This window comes from Alligator mississippiensis, chromosome 1 (genome assembly GCF_030867095.1).
Source record: "Alligator mississippiensis isolate rAllMis1 chromosome 1, rAllMis1, whole genome shotgun sequence".
NCBI lineage: Eukaryota > Metazoa > Chordata > Crocodylia > Alligatoridae > Alligator > Alligator mississippiensis.
This window is the reverse complement of record NC_081824.1, coordinates 112,634,104-112,649,267: the sequence shown is the minus strand read 5'-3', so window position 1 is coordinate 112,649,267 and position 15,164 is coordinate 112,634,104. Positions and strand designations below refer to the sequence as shown.

Genomic DNA, 15,164 nt, shown 5'->3' with positions numbered 1-15,164 from the left:
TGCTGTCTTGCAGAGCTGGACTAATGAGACATGGTCTGAGCACATCTAATCAACCCACAGAACACACCAGGAGGAGGAAGTGGTGATAGCGCCGGTCACATTGCCCCCCATCCCAACCATTTTATCTAATAGATCTGGAAGACTCATGTTCCTTCTTCCTGAAGGAATTTCAACCTGTGTCCCCAACAGTTAAGCTATTACAGTCATACCCGTGCCCTCTTCTTTCTGCCCTTCCCCCCCAATATTTAAGTGTTGCATGAACAGTGGAACAGCTCCAACAGGATGTTGAGACCACCTTATCCTGGAATACTTAGTAGCCAGGTGGCTAGAACACACTTGTATGAGAGAGGTGCTCAAGTCCTTTTGGATAGAGATGGGATTTGACTGGATCACCCATATTCCTATTATTTGCATTAACCACAGGGCTACTGGGTGCAAACAGCACACTAGTATTACTGTCACTGTCTTAAGAGGCATGATACCTCCCCAGCTTTTAAAGGGGAGTAAATAATTTCCTGCTGAATAGCTTAGGTGTTTCCACTTTCTTAAGCACCTAACTATCCCGGCACAGTTCAGGGATAGGTGAAGTGGTGGAAATGGATGCTGTGAATTCCAGTAGGCAGCAGGGTGTTTAATTCCCCTTGTGGCTTTAGTTCTAGATAGCTTAAAGCTGCTTTTGCTGCTTTTTCTTCCCATCAGTTACTCTGGGGTAACTCCAGATCTGCTCTCTATAGTTAATATGCCCTAAGTAAATATGTAGTTGAACACAAACTACTCCTAGAAATTGAGGAGTTAAAGGTGGCGATATATAGCCATTTGATAGGCTACATTTCTCTAGTTACAAAATACATTCTCCATTTGACCTGCAACCTTGATTTCACATTATGGGAATTCCAAAGGTGTTTGCTCCTCTGCTTGTATAATTAGCCAAGCCATTTTCATGTGCATCAATCACATGGCTGATGAGCAGAAAAACAGCAATAATTTTTATCTAACAGAATACTGGAGTAAGTCCAGTGAAATGGTGTAAAATTGAATACTAAAATGAAGCCTGATTTAAATTTTCCATGCAGAACATGATAGAAAACCAATTAGGGACATGCATAAATAGTCTTTTCACCCTTATAAGATTACTCTCTTGCTAACAGGAAATATGCTCATAATAGTTCTGAAAGGCAGGCAAATGATGTTTTAAGCAGGATCTAGGTAACTTTTTGTATAAATATTAACAGATGATTCTGGTTATGATTGCCAATAGCAGTAGTCTTTTGCAGATTCTTAATTAGACAATTATAAAGTCTTTCAACATGAATAGGTGTCAAGTCCTGCAGTTATATTCTGAGAATTGTAAAGTGTTTGAAGAAACTGAAGGTAGCTAGGGTATGCTGTAAACTATGGCAACTCTCAATCCCCTGGTTTAAGCCCAGATTTATTTTTCAGAGCTCAGTTCCTTGATGCAATTAACCACTTAATAGCATTTATACTCACCAAACTATGTATCTGAGTCTGATTCCTTTTATACACAATTTAACTCCGTTCATAGTCTTGTTTTAGATTCATATCTGTGAAAGGGAACTTTTCTAGGATGAAAATTGTAAATTTCAGTGCCTCTGATATTGCTCACTAATAATGAAATAAAAAATATTTCTGCTTCATAAGCACAGTAGCTGGGTTGGGAGAGAGGTGTGGGGAGGGATGAACCATGAAGTAGTGAGTTACTTCAGAAGCAACTTTTATTCCTTCTGGTATTTTGACACTGTACTTGCTATGAAAATGAGCACATCTGAGACCAGGCATAAGATAGTGTAACATAGAAAAATTATCTTATGTATCTTAGGAAAATAAATCGAGACCATATTCATAAATAAACCATGCCTTTTGTAAATTTCAAATGTAAGTTGAACAGAAAATACAGTCTATTAGATATTTCTTCCTGGTAACTAGTATAAGATTGATATTTAGCACAGTGGCATTTTGGGTTATATTCTGAATATATTCTAGAAAACAGGAAACAGAGGGTAAAAATTGCACAGACAAGTAGGAGGCAAAGGGAAAGAAAAAACAGTTGAGCAAGCTAAACTGACCCATGAATACTATGAATGTTTTTTATTTTTTGTTTTTGCGGGGGGGGAGCGCTCATTTTGTTTTTTTTTTTATGAAATTCAGGTTAAAGGAAAGTGGACATTTTTGCCTGGCTTTCTGGTGTACAGCACCTTCTTTCTGAATCGGAGTTATATATTATTACATCAAACACACATGCTTTATAACATGCTGAAATTGAGCCTTATTATAGTAATAATCATTATTGTTTTTCTTAACGTCTTTGGAAAATAATTAAACATTACTGTTCTTCTGTGACAAACTTCTCTATAGCCATTAGAAAGAGATTTGAGGGTCTGATGCAATTTAGTAAATTACTGTACAATTAACATTTTTCTGCAGTGAAGTAAAGTAGACAGTAGTTAAGCATACTTACAGCACATTCTGTGAAGTTACTTATTCCATGCAGCATCTTGAGAAACTCATCGAAGCCAGCTGCTAGCAGTTTTGTTCCAATATTGTTATTGCTTTGCAGGCTGATGTTCCTCAGGGAGTGATACGGGTGCAAGCGCCTCATCTTTCAAAAGTTTCCATGGCAATACAGCTGACGGAAGAACTAAAAGCCAGTGATATAGTAGCCAGGTTTCTCAGCCAGAAAAGGTAGAGACCCTTTTTTGTTTGTCTAGCATTTCCAGATAAGTGGCTTTTTGTATTGCATAACACGAAGAATTTTTTGAAATAGTTTGACTGTTAAGGTGAGTTCTCTGACCTCTTGAGCTAAATTTAGCCTATTGAAATAAATGTTTGATGAATTAACTACTTTTTTATGTTTAGTTTGTCCCAAGAAATGCTTCTTATGCTCCTTATCCTAAACCCTGGCATCTTAAAACCTTCAGGAGTATGCCAAACGCAGTGTGTGGTTAAAGAATTAATTGCTGTTTAATCAGCTGGGTTAAGAACTGCATTCACGGACCCAGAAAGTTTTTATATCTTCCCCTGGGGAATTTAGTAGTGAGCTCTAAGACAAAAAGCCTAAGAACTTAAGAAATAGGGGGGAAAAAAAAAGATAACATTTTAGGAAAATACATTAATATAACTATACAAATATACAGATATGCAAATATGTTAATATGAGAGAAACACACATGCATACATTTTTAAAAATAGCTGTATTTGGGGCTGATACCAATCTCATTGAAATCAAAAGAAAAAACTCCATTACCTTAGTTGGACTTTGGATCAGTTCCTTTAAGTGTGTGTATATGTGTGTGCACGTGCGTGAATTGGAAGAGGGAGTGTTAGACAGGAAGAGAGAGAGAAAAATGATTCATTGCAGTTTCTATATCAGTTATATAATTATTTGTGATAGTACAGCAGTGTGACTTTACTGGATAAGATGATGAACTCACTCCTCCATAAAAAAAAAACCTAGGTTTTCAAGGCAATAAGTTCCTGTTGAACTGCAGCAGTCTAGTCACGATCATGGGAAGATTTTTTCTCACCTCTAGTTCTGCAGAAAAAATGGTTTGCACATCTTTTAGTTGGAAAGGAAAGAAAAAAAAAAGATTAAAATTGTGTCTTCCTGAACACACTCATTAAGCTACAGCAGTAATAGGAAGTATACAGTAGAAGTACCTTGTTTTGCAACAACGGTTAAAAAAAATGTCAGAATAGAGCCTGATACCATTAAATCAGGCAAATATGAACATCCAGTAAAGGGATTATTTTCATTCTATTCTAACAATCTCAGTTTCTTTGAACCCAATTTACTTTTCTTCCGTATACTTCATTATGCACGATTATTCCTTTGCCATATTATACAGATACAGTATTATTGTTCACTTCTGTGTGTTACTAAAGCCCCCCTCTACATGTTATAGGTATCGCACAATTAGCTGGTTAATTGTTCAGTTACCCTGAGACCAGCTACATGTGCAAAGTACGTATCACGCCATAAGAAGCTGCAACCAGCTGTAAAGTTAGATCTTGAAAATGTGTACTAACTTTATAACTGGTTGTTATTGAGCTTTAATTTGCACTTGTTAATAGGGTCTCCCTTTGGCTGGAGGCCCTGTCAGCCGTGGGCTCCTAGCCAGAGGGGTGGACTCTGCTCAGCCAGGACTGCGAGTCCCACAGCTGAGGGGACTCTCAGCCCCAGCAGATACCGATCTGGGTCCCAACAGCACCCTGCAGCTGCAGAAGCTGGGTCCCTGGAGCTTGTTTCCTGGTTCTGGGGGACACCTGGGTCCTGGCAGCCGTGGAGCATGGCTACAATCTCCCAGCCCCTGGGGTGCAGGAAACCCTCGGGGCTAGAAGATTGCAGTAGCCACAAGGTGCGTGCAGCACTCCTGGAACTGGGAGCCCCTCAGCTGAGGGGCTTCCCAGCTGCAGGAGCTTGTTTCTTGCTGGTGCAGGTCAAGCCTGGGATCAGGCTCCCCTGTACTGACAGTAAGGCACAGTGGTATCTAATACACGATCTCACAGTTGCACTTCCTGCTAGCATAATTGTGAGGATCATGCATTAGATCCCATTGTGCCTTTTTCTGCATGTGTAGAAGGGACCTAAATAGGGCAATTTTGGTATATTGTCAGTTTTCTTAACTAGCATAGTATCTCATTTAAGTGATCCGATTGCATGCTGTTTTGGCAGTGCAGGTAATTATTTTGTTTTGTTCCTAACAGTGGAGTTGTCCCAACTCTCCAGAAGGAGGAGGTTTTCCTGTATGAAATTGGAGGAAATATTGGTAAGATTCTCAAAAACTTCTTTTATTGAAGTGAGATTCTTTGGGCCTAATTTTTGCTGCTTTTTACACACATACAACCCCTATTTGTTGCATGTTGTAAATGGGTCAAGAATTGATAATGGGGTTGATTCATTCACATTGGATGCATCTACATGCTCATTAATGCACTGTAGTTACTGCGCGCTAGGTTTAGTACTTGGTTAGCCAAGTACTAAATCAATGCATACTAACGCACACTACTGTACAGTAGCACTGGCACATGGGTTTTTAGTGATGCTTACTGTGCAGTAGCTTAATACTGCTACACAGTAGCGTATTAGCACAGTTGTTACCTGGCACACTACTTCGCAGTGTTATTAGGCAGTTAGCATCTCATATAGACGTACCCACTGTGTTCATTAGAAGCTATTGGGATCTCTGATTACAGAAGCTGCTTATAGACACAACCTTCCCCCCTCACCCAAAACGGTGCTTAACTTTAAACTCAGTGCATCCCTGTGCTGAGTCCAGTGCATTGCCTCATCCTGCCTCATCCAACATCTGTATAGATTGGATACTTCAGTGCGGCTTTTTCGGTGCTTTTATCTAATAGCCAATTAAATCAGCTTTAGATAAAAGCACCAAAAGCCTTGCTGAAGCACGTGATGTATACAGACACTGCAGAACCTGGTTGAACTAACCCGCTGCTGCTTCTTCTGGTAAAGTGTTTTGTTTTGTTTTGTTTTGTTTTTTTCACAACTGTCAGCAGCCATAATGCTCCCAGAAAGCGAGCAGGTGCAACTTAAAAAGTGACTGATCAAGAGGAAGCTGGAACTAGAGTATTGACATCCAGAAGACTTGCTTATTTGGTACATTTTTAACACATCTGGAGTCTTGTCTAGAAAGCTGGTGCCCCCACTGAAGAATGCAGAGCTAAGAATGGCTGTGGTTTCAGGTGCAGGTGTGCACATTATACCACAGTGCTCCCTTACAGATACATTGGGCCCAGAATAATTAGGGAGACACCTAAATGTTCGTGGAGATCTGCCAAGTTATAATTCTTTATTTGCATTTATTTCAAAAGGGCCCATTTCCATTATATGATAGTTTTACATAAAAGGCATCCCCCAGACAGGCACTCCCCATCCACTCCTCTGTTTTCAAGACTGCCTGCTTGAAGAATCAGAATCTGTTTCTTCCCTGCCACATCAATTAGGAAACTGAATCCTTGAAGGGGTGAGTTTTGCAGCACATCCTTCCATATGTAGCAGAGGCAGATTTCATGTCCTCTGAATAGACTGTTCTGTCCCAGCCCGTATAAGCTGTACCGTGGTTTCTGAGCTGGTAACTGAAGCTCCACTGGGAGGTAGACATTGAAATACCCCCCGCCGGGACCATGTCAAGATTAGTAGATCGGGACCGCTGCCCCCTAGAATTGGACCCAGAACTGGGCAGGCAGCCAAAGCAGAGTTCTGTTCATCACCAGGTAGGCTGCTGAAAGCTCTAACGCTTTCATACTAGGCATTAGATGTATTTTATAACAAAAATATAACCCAAAAGTGAAAAAATGGGTTTCCTCTGGCAGGAAAAGTTTCTGCAAACTCCTTTCCAGCCAGTGCCATAGCAAGGAGGTGGGGCAGCAAGCAGGGCAACTGCCCCAGGCACCAAAGCGAAGGGGCTCCAAGAGGCATTGCCCAGCCATGGCGGGGTGTGGGACAGAGCTGCGAGCAGTTTGGAGGGTGGGGGGGGTGCAGGGATGGGGGAAGGGTAGCTCCTGCCGCTGTGTGCACTCCCAGGCAAGCATGGGGGGCATGTGCACCCTGGATCTTTGTGCAGGGCGAGGATGGGCTGCAGGCTATGCCCTGGGTACCAAATGTCATTGCTCTGGCATGGTTTCCAGGCATAAATGGGGAATGGTGGTTTTGAACATGGCTGCTATGCAGCTATGCAAGAATTCAGCCACAGAGATGAGTCCAGATTCTTTATCAGTTGGGGAATAGGAGCTGTTAAAAGAAGGCAGTTTTAGGGTTTGCGTTTGTCTGAAGTATCTTCTCTGTTTTGCCTTGGATGAGCCTTTTCAACCATGTTCCTAGTAAACTCTGTCACTTAGGCAACAGGGTGACCTCAGTGAAAGAAGCAAATATAAAACTGATGCCCTTGGCAAGTTGGTAACGAATATCTCATGTTCTCCTCCAGTGGAAGAGAGACAAGTTGTCAGATTCTTCCAGTGGCTTCTTTTTAAAAAATGAGAAATATTATAAGCATGCTGAACAGTCACCCCTTCATAGAAATGGATGATTGAAAAGGACTCCGAGAGATCATCTAGTCCCGGGGTGGCCAACTTGCAGCACAGGTGCCACAAGCAAAATAGACGGCTTCTGTGTGTGGCATGTGGCAGATTGGGGGGAGTCAGGCAGCACAACAGCATATATGGTAGGAAGTAGAAAGTAAAAAGCAAAGCAGCAAATCAAGCAGGGAGCACAGGGAAGGAATCAGGAAACAGAGTACTGCCACTTGGGGAGGGTGCAAAGCTAATTTGTGGCATAGATGCCAAAAAGGTTGGCCTCCACTTATCTACCATATTTATCTGAATCCAAAACAACTTTGAATTTAAGATGACCCTCCAACAATAAGATTCAAGACATGGAAGATGTATAAGTTTGTTATAATTTTCCATGTATAGAACCCAGGCTAGACATCAGGAGGCACTACTTCACGGTCAGGGCAGCTAGGATCTGGAACCAACTTCCAAGAGAAGTGGTGCTGGCTTCTACCCTGGGGGTCTTTAAGAGGAGGCTAGATGAACACGTTGCCGGGGTTGTTTGACCCCAGTACTCTTTCCTACCGTGGCAAGGGGGCGGACTTGATGATCTGCTCAGGTCCCTTCTGACCCTATCAACTATGAAACCCAATTATTGGAGGGTCATATTGAATACATCCCCTTTCCCCTCACAGCTACAGCTGGGGAAGCAGTGGCAGGAGGACAAGCTGGGGTGGGAAGAGCAAGCAGCAGCCTGACTGTGCCTATTTCTCTGCCTCCCGCACAACACCTGTCCCTCTTTCTGCCCCACCCCACTATGTGTGTCTGGCACCTGGTCCCCTGTGGTGCCCACTGCCGTGCCACCAGGTCTGCCTGCGCCTGCCTCTTAACCCCACCCTGCAGCCTCTGCCCCCCTGATGCTGACCACCAGTTACGGCTCTGGACCCCTTCTAGCCCAGGGCACATCCAGCCCTGGGCACGGAGCATAGAGTAGCGCTGGCTGTGGCCCAGATGTGCTTCATTTTTTTTTCTCTAATCTAGCACTGTAAGGAGTTACTTAAGGAGAGTTACTGCAGCTTTCATTGAGTATGGGTTGCCAGATAAAGCAAGACCCACACTTATTCATGTTAAAGATGTGCCTGTATTCTCAATGCCAGTTTAAAGAAGACTGTCTTGTCAGTTCCATACAGCTGTCTTTCCTTTTTTTTTTTGGATGAGGCACATTATGTTTACTCTAGAGCAATATAATTTTAAAAAACAAGGGCCTAGTGTTGTGTTATATGCCAGGTAAATAATGCTAATACAGTGTGTGAGTACACGAGTATACCGTAGCTTTGTGGGTACGTGTGTATAATAATAATATGTTGTGTCGGTATTCTGTAATATGGTGTAGCTTTCAATGAATGTTTGAGAGAGAAAATATGTGCATCTGTTGAATGTGAAGATGTGGCAAACTTAAGATTTTCTCTGAAACTCTTAAGAATTATGGTGGTATATCAGAAACCTCTTCCCTTTATTGTGAACTTTTGCAGTAATTGCAATTTTATCAACTCCCTATATTTCCTAATTCTAATTCCTGAATCAAATATTGTACGTTGAGTAAGAAGAGCTCTCTGACTTTAACCCGCTGGCCAGGCTAACAGCTTGAATCTTTTTATATATGTTCTGTGTCCTCTTTCTTCTGCTCTTGATTCTTTGTGACACCACAGCCTCACGCTGAGCCAGCACAAAGGGAATAATAATCAACACACTAAAGAATATAGGAACATGAGCAGTATTTGTTTTGATTTTTGATTGTTGCTATGGATTCTGTCCCACTTTACATAAAAAGTAAGTAGGGAGGGTGAAGTCTTCAAAGATTCTGTCTGCAGTGGACTTGTCCAAAGCCCACGGCCCAATAGGACAGAGGAAGAGTTTCACTACAAACGCTGTTGTGGACCATGCCAAGGCTGGGGCTAGGGTTGGGCACTGAAACCACAGAGCACTGTTTTCCCTGAGCCCTCAACCTTCCATTGCAGGGAATGTGGAGGAGGAAGCTGCCTGATTCAAATGCAGAAGGGACAAAAGGTGGAGATGAGTAGAGTAATGGTGAACAGATTAGAACAATGGGCTTGTGGGGAAAGCTGAAAGCTGCCACGGGAAAGAGGGAGCCTGGGAAGTTGTACCCAGGAATTTGGATTTAGAAGTGCCCCTGCTTTTACTAACCTGTCTTCCTGCCTTTCTAACCCTTGGAATCTTGCTATGTATATTAACACCTCGTTTATTATGGCTCATGCAGTTACTAGACGTAGAGTAAACTAAGATAAAACTCCAGGAAAAAATAAAAAATGCACCGCTTCTCTCTCCATGACTGTCCTAGCTCAGTCCATTAGTGTGTGTTAGGGTGGAAACAGATGTCACCTGATAGCTCATTTATGCCACCATAAATCACAGTATCCCCTTCCATATGCGTGTGCCTCTGCAGCACAGGTAGTCCAGCTCCTCCACTCGAGGGCAGGAGCAACTGGCATGAGGGTGTGGTGGCCAGTGAGAGCTCATGGGCCACTTGCTAATCATTTGGGGGCCACCTGTTGGATAGGACAGCCTCGTTCTAACCAAACAATAAATAAGATAATTAGAAACAGCCTCACCAGCTAGAGCCCCCAAGTTAACCAAAGAAGAAAAGAATTATTCTTGACTTAGCCTTCTTTTTGCCCTTTGGGAAATACCTTGATGGTGGACACAATGCTAAAACCTAAACAGAATGGAAAAGCTTATCAGCTTTGAAAGTCAATTCACTTTCTTCACATTAATTTAATCACACACCTCTCTTTACCAGGAGAACGCTGCCTTGATGATGACACATACATGAAGGACCTTTACCAACTGAACCCAAATGCTGAGTGGGTTATAAAGCCTAAGAATATTTAAGCTCATAAGGAACTACAGAAGACCAACCTGTGGACTGACTTCATAATACCGCGGGTATTTCAAAAGGAAAGTGCTTCCTTTTAGCATTAAAATGCATTGAACTGTTAAAGGGATGTTGTTAAGCCTGTGCAAAAAAAGAACTACAGTGGTTACCAATAAATGTATGCATTTACTCGGAGTCACCACAAAGTGATATCCGAGATATCACACATTCCTCCACCCATACTTAGAATAAGAAGTGACTGTTCGGTAACTAAAATTAAAATGTCAACTTTTTAATGGCACCCATTGTATCTTGATGATAATCCAGTTTGGTAGGATTCACTTTTGGTATAACTTCTGTGAATTTTATTTTTCCAAAAAATGCATCATTTTGTAGCAGGGAGACGCACAATCTGTTTGTGCAAGATCATGTCTTCATATGTATTTTTACAGTGCCTACCACACTGAAGGACTCAGTCTTGTTTGAGACTTTTGGGTGGTACTGTATTGTAAATATTTAACAAAAATGATGATTCCAGAGACTTAAGGGTTTCCTGAGTCCCAGTAAGATTTATAGAACACAAACTGCAATGCAGTATATCATATTTTAGGAAGTATGTCCCAAGTTTGTTCACTCTTGGGATAAATTTTGATGAAAACTGATTAAAAAATAACTTTGTAAAAAGTATTTTCTGCCCATCTCTTTTGCTAAAATCCTTTAAATTACTTGTATTAGTATTTTGGTGATTTTACTGTATTCTTGTTGCTAAAGGATTTCTAAATGTGACCATATGTCAAAGTGAGTCCATTGGAAAGATGGCCATACAAAGAGTGGAATATTACAATGTGATGTAAAGGCCCACATTCATTTCAGTAGAAATATATAGCTACCTTGCATACAAGTTGGACTTTTCTTAGACTTTTGACATTTAAAACATTTAGTGAACTGCCAAAAACTGCCAGTTACTTATGAACTGCAGAACACAAATGTTTAGGATAAATAAAACAAGTGGGGAGAGTAACCGTGCTCTGAATTTCAGACCTAGCAAAATACCAATCCCACCCACAACTTTAGGCTAATTCTTCATTGTAGAGTTAACTTGGGCTGTTAGTCAGGTGTTGTCCCTACCATTCACACACCACAAAGCCCTCTCATCTGGTTGCGGTGATGCTTTACACCGGAGCTAACTGGAGTGTTCTGAGGGGGATTGAGCTGGTCCATCCTAGTGGATTCAGGCTGAAATACTTCAACACTGATAGTCCATCTGTGTCTTCCCACAGATCTCTCTATGTGCCCAAGAAAGCAGAAAAGTTTTTCTACAGTAAAAGTTATAGTGCAGATTCAGCTGTGGGTTACAATTCCAGAAGTCATGAAGGAGAGCAGTACAGTCCTGTATTGAACCCATTTATATCAACAGCTTGTATATATTGACAAAAAAAATTTCTAGTCACTTTAAGAATTGTTAGCAAGTCTTTATGGTATATGTTGATGTCAACATAAACTTTTGCCTGTTTATTTTGGCAAATACGTTAAGTCGATAACTGAACTGGAAGCCATCCTTTCTCATCATTTATATTGAGAAACTGTCTGACAAACATTAAGCTGTCCTTAAAATTGTACAGACAGCTTCTTGTAATGAATCTGTGGTGCATTTACTGAAGTGTGCTTATATCAAGTGCTGACACCAGGAAACAAATTGTGGTTTGATACAATGCAATGGGGGTACAGGTACCGGGTCACTGTTCCTTCACATGCAGTGCCCGTGTGTGCTGTCTCATAAGGGCTTTATTTGAGACTTTTGACTGAAAGTCTCAAATGATGCTTTTTATAAGACCTACATTGCAGTTGAAACTAATGAATACTTGAATGAAGGCTCGGGTTGAAATATCTGGAACAAAAGCATGCCATTAAAGTGGAAAATCAAGAAAAGAAATCTGCCAAAGCTACCCATTCTTGGTGTTGGAAATTAGAAATGGCTTTGAGGTTTGTAAAGATGTCAGATATTTACCAAACAATTATGACATCAATAGCAAAGTGTGGATAACTCACAAAATGTTCACCCCCCCCCCACCTCTCCCCCTCAACACACACATTAAGTTTCTAGCCCAAAGGTCATGGGCTCATACAGAATATTAAGGACCATTACAAGAAAATTCTTACCTATGAAAAGTTGGCATCCACTGACAGCAGTGAAGATTTTACTGAAGATGTGCTTGGGGCTTTCAACAATCTAAAAAGACAGTTGTGAATGAAATAAGATCATTCCAAAATGTTTTCTGCATGTATATTTGCAGTGATCTAGGTAAAAGAAAATTTTGGAGATTGTCATCACATTGAAGATGATAAAAATGACAGTCTTGTTTGAAGTTCTGGGTTTGGAAGAAGGGAAGCATTTATTGATTTTTACTATTAATATGGTTGCTGATGAATAATGTACAGCAGCCCTAACAAATAAGTACAGATTCATTGGGATCACTGTTAACAAGCTGAAGAACAATAGAGCAATGGCAAAAAGAATCTGTCTGTTCTGGAGAATATATCTTGTCTTACTTGCAAGTATACCTTCTGACGTGTGAAGAATTACAGTTCCTTTTTGCCCAGTGTAAGTCATCTCATTACAGAGGTAGCAGTCATATATTTGGACAGATTACAGTCTCTGTTGTTTCCCCCATGAAACAACATTTAACAAGTGATCATATTGTTCTCATATTGTTGAGAATTTCTTTGCTTATTGTTTGACTTTTTGATTTTATTATAGTCTATAAGAACTGCCATTTACTAGATCAGACCCATAAGTCCATCTAGCCCAGTATCCTGTCTCATACAGTGGCAAGGAACAGAGGAGGATGCACTGGGCATGTCCAAATTCTTTACCCTTTATTCTTGTCCCATGGCAGCTTCCAACCTTCAGAAATTTAGGAAGTTCCGATTTAGAGACCGTACCCCTACTCAGCACAAAAAAATGTAATTGAAACATATTAGTGAGAACTGAATATACATCATGTTTACTAAACTATCAGTCTGGCAAATATTGCTCATGTTGTTAAGTTTTGTGGATTGTTTACTTCCTCATTTATAGTTCAGTGGTTTATGTTGACAGCTGGCTATGTCTGCATAAACCTAATGGACAATAATGTCAGCACAAGAGGTAGGACTGTACTACCCATGGATCCAGTAGCTTAAGCTTGATTTTATGTGGCTGTTCACACCCAAGTTTGGCTAATAGGGGCATTTGGAGCTAATTACCAAGATTAACTGCTGTGAAGACATAAATACCTCTGAAGCTCAATTTTCCACATTAAGTTCATAAGGCGTCTTAGACTTGCATCTTGGGGCAAAATTAGGTCTTTAGGGCCTGATTCAAACATCACTGAAATCAAAGGAAGTTTTTCTGCTTAGTTTTGGTGCAGGTACTAATACTGTAGTGCTATATCTTTTCACCTAATAGGCATCTAAATAGCATTTAGGCATGGAAGAGTAATCCTCTATTCCTTTCTACTCAAGGCTATGAAATCTGTCGCTATGAGAGGTGGGTGGGCTCTTACTATTTAGTCTTAAGGGTAAGATGAAGGCATGTTGCAAAAGTAGATATGGTATGGTTTTCAGGAACTCAAGCAAGGCAGAATAGGATTGTGCTTAGACGCTTGGCTACATAGGTGCCACTTAGATAATTGATAGATGGAAGAGAATCTGGAAAATATTATTTACAAGTGAATTTAGCAGGAATGGTCCATTGTCTCATCATCAGCATAGATGATCATTAAAGCTTGGTTATAGATTGTTTTCTATAGAAAAGGGTTTTATATTTTCAGGCAAGTCTGCTGGTGAGTTCTCTCACTTTGGTAGGGGACAGAGGACACAGGTGTCTGCATGCACATTTACTTTAAAAAAGAAGAAAAAAGGATGAAGTATATTGAAGTGAAGAAAGAAGTATTGTTCCCTTGGATTCTGTGTGGCAAACAGCCCTGTGGATAGAACAAAAAGTCTATACTGTAAATAGAAGGAAGAGAATAAGAAACAAAAAATGCTTGCATAAATATTTATGAGGCTAGAATAAAATGAATGTAAGTAAAAGTTGTGTAATACAGCGAACTGTGTGTTAATAATGCTTTACTTGTAGTTCTTTAAAAACATATTACCTGTTACTGGAACTCTAGAGATTATTTTAATTAAGAACAAAATGCTGATGATAGGATCAGCTCTAAAATATCAGCAGAAAATTATACAGAACTGCCCTGTGGCTATGATGATTTAAATAACTTTGTCGCTGGTTTAGTGCCATTACATTTTTATATTTAAACAGGTCTTTTATAATTATGTTTTTCTTAATTCTTTTCTCTTTTGAATTATTATACATGTACATAAAACATACACAGGTTATGCTGTCTAGTTGTTGAATGAACATTTTTTAAAATTCCTTTCTTTATAATGTTTACTGTTTGTAGCTTTGTATATAAAAAGATGTTTCAGATGAAAAGTGGTTTGCTTGTTTTTCCCCCTTATGAAACGACTTAGAATTTTATTACATTTCATATTTCTTTATCTATTGTTATTAGGTGCTCTATAATAGCTAGCATATAGCCTTAGAGGTTTGAATGCCAATCAAAGATGGTTAGTAAGGATCTTCATTTAAATAAAATTAGTTCTCTCTCTCTCTCTCTAGAGATAGCTCTATCAATATCTATATCTATATCCATATACACACACTAGTTGAACCTGCACTTTGCTGCAGAAGATTTATTTGATTTTTAAATTTCTTTTATAAACTTTTGTCATAATCATTGTCTTCACTTTATGGTTTATGCATCATTGCCTGTTCCAACTTCAGAAGCTTTCAGAACATCGTTTTTATCTGGTTTCTTCTCCTGTAGTCTGTAATTGAAATTGTTGACATGGGTAAGCTACCAACCCCCCGCACTACCCCCAACCAGGAGGACCAGACCAGAGCCCCTTTACCCGATGTTTTCACAGTCTCCTAGAGACCTTCATGGCACTTTAACAAAGTAGCAAACATTATTAGATGCACTGTAACTGGTATCTAGGCAACACTGAATCTTGAGCAAAGCATTTACTGAACAACCCTTCATCGTTATATTACTATGAATTGCGCATAGGCCAGGAGTGGGCAAAATACGGCCCGAGGGCTGGATCTGGGCCGCCAAGCACTTTCATCCAGCCCACAGGGCTTCCCAACAAATTGTGCCCTGCCCAGCCCTTCTGTCCATGAGGTTCCGTCCATGTACACGCA

General features: G+C 40.4%; 1 protein-coding gene across 3 annotated transcripts in view; it reads left to right on the top strand.

Annotated features, from left to right (window-relative positions):
- ARHGAP18 (Rho GTPase activating protein 18) overlaps positions 1 to 14,393 on the top strand; it is a 175,826-nt gene extending 161,433 nt beyond the window's left edge. For all 3 annotated transcript variants that reach the window (XM_059712931.1, XM_019479603.2, XM_006274251.4), the window contains 3 exons: positions 2,576 to 2,700; positions 4,723 to 4,784; positions 9,842 to 14,393. In XM_059712931.1, coding sequence (XP_059568914.1) covers positions 2,576 to 2,700; positions 4,723 to 4,784; positions 9,842 to 9,933 — 279 coding nt within the window. In that variant the 3' untranslated portion in view covers positions 9,934 to 14,393. The remainder of the gene's footprint in view (positions 1 to 2,575; positions 2,701 to 4,722; positions 4,785 to 9,841) is intronic.
- The last annotated feature ends 771 nt before the right edge of the window (positions 14,394 to 15,164 follow it).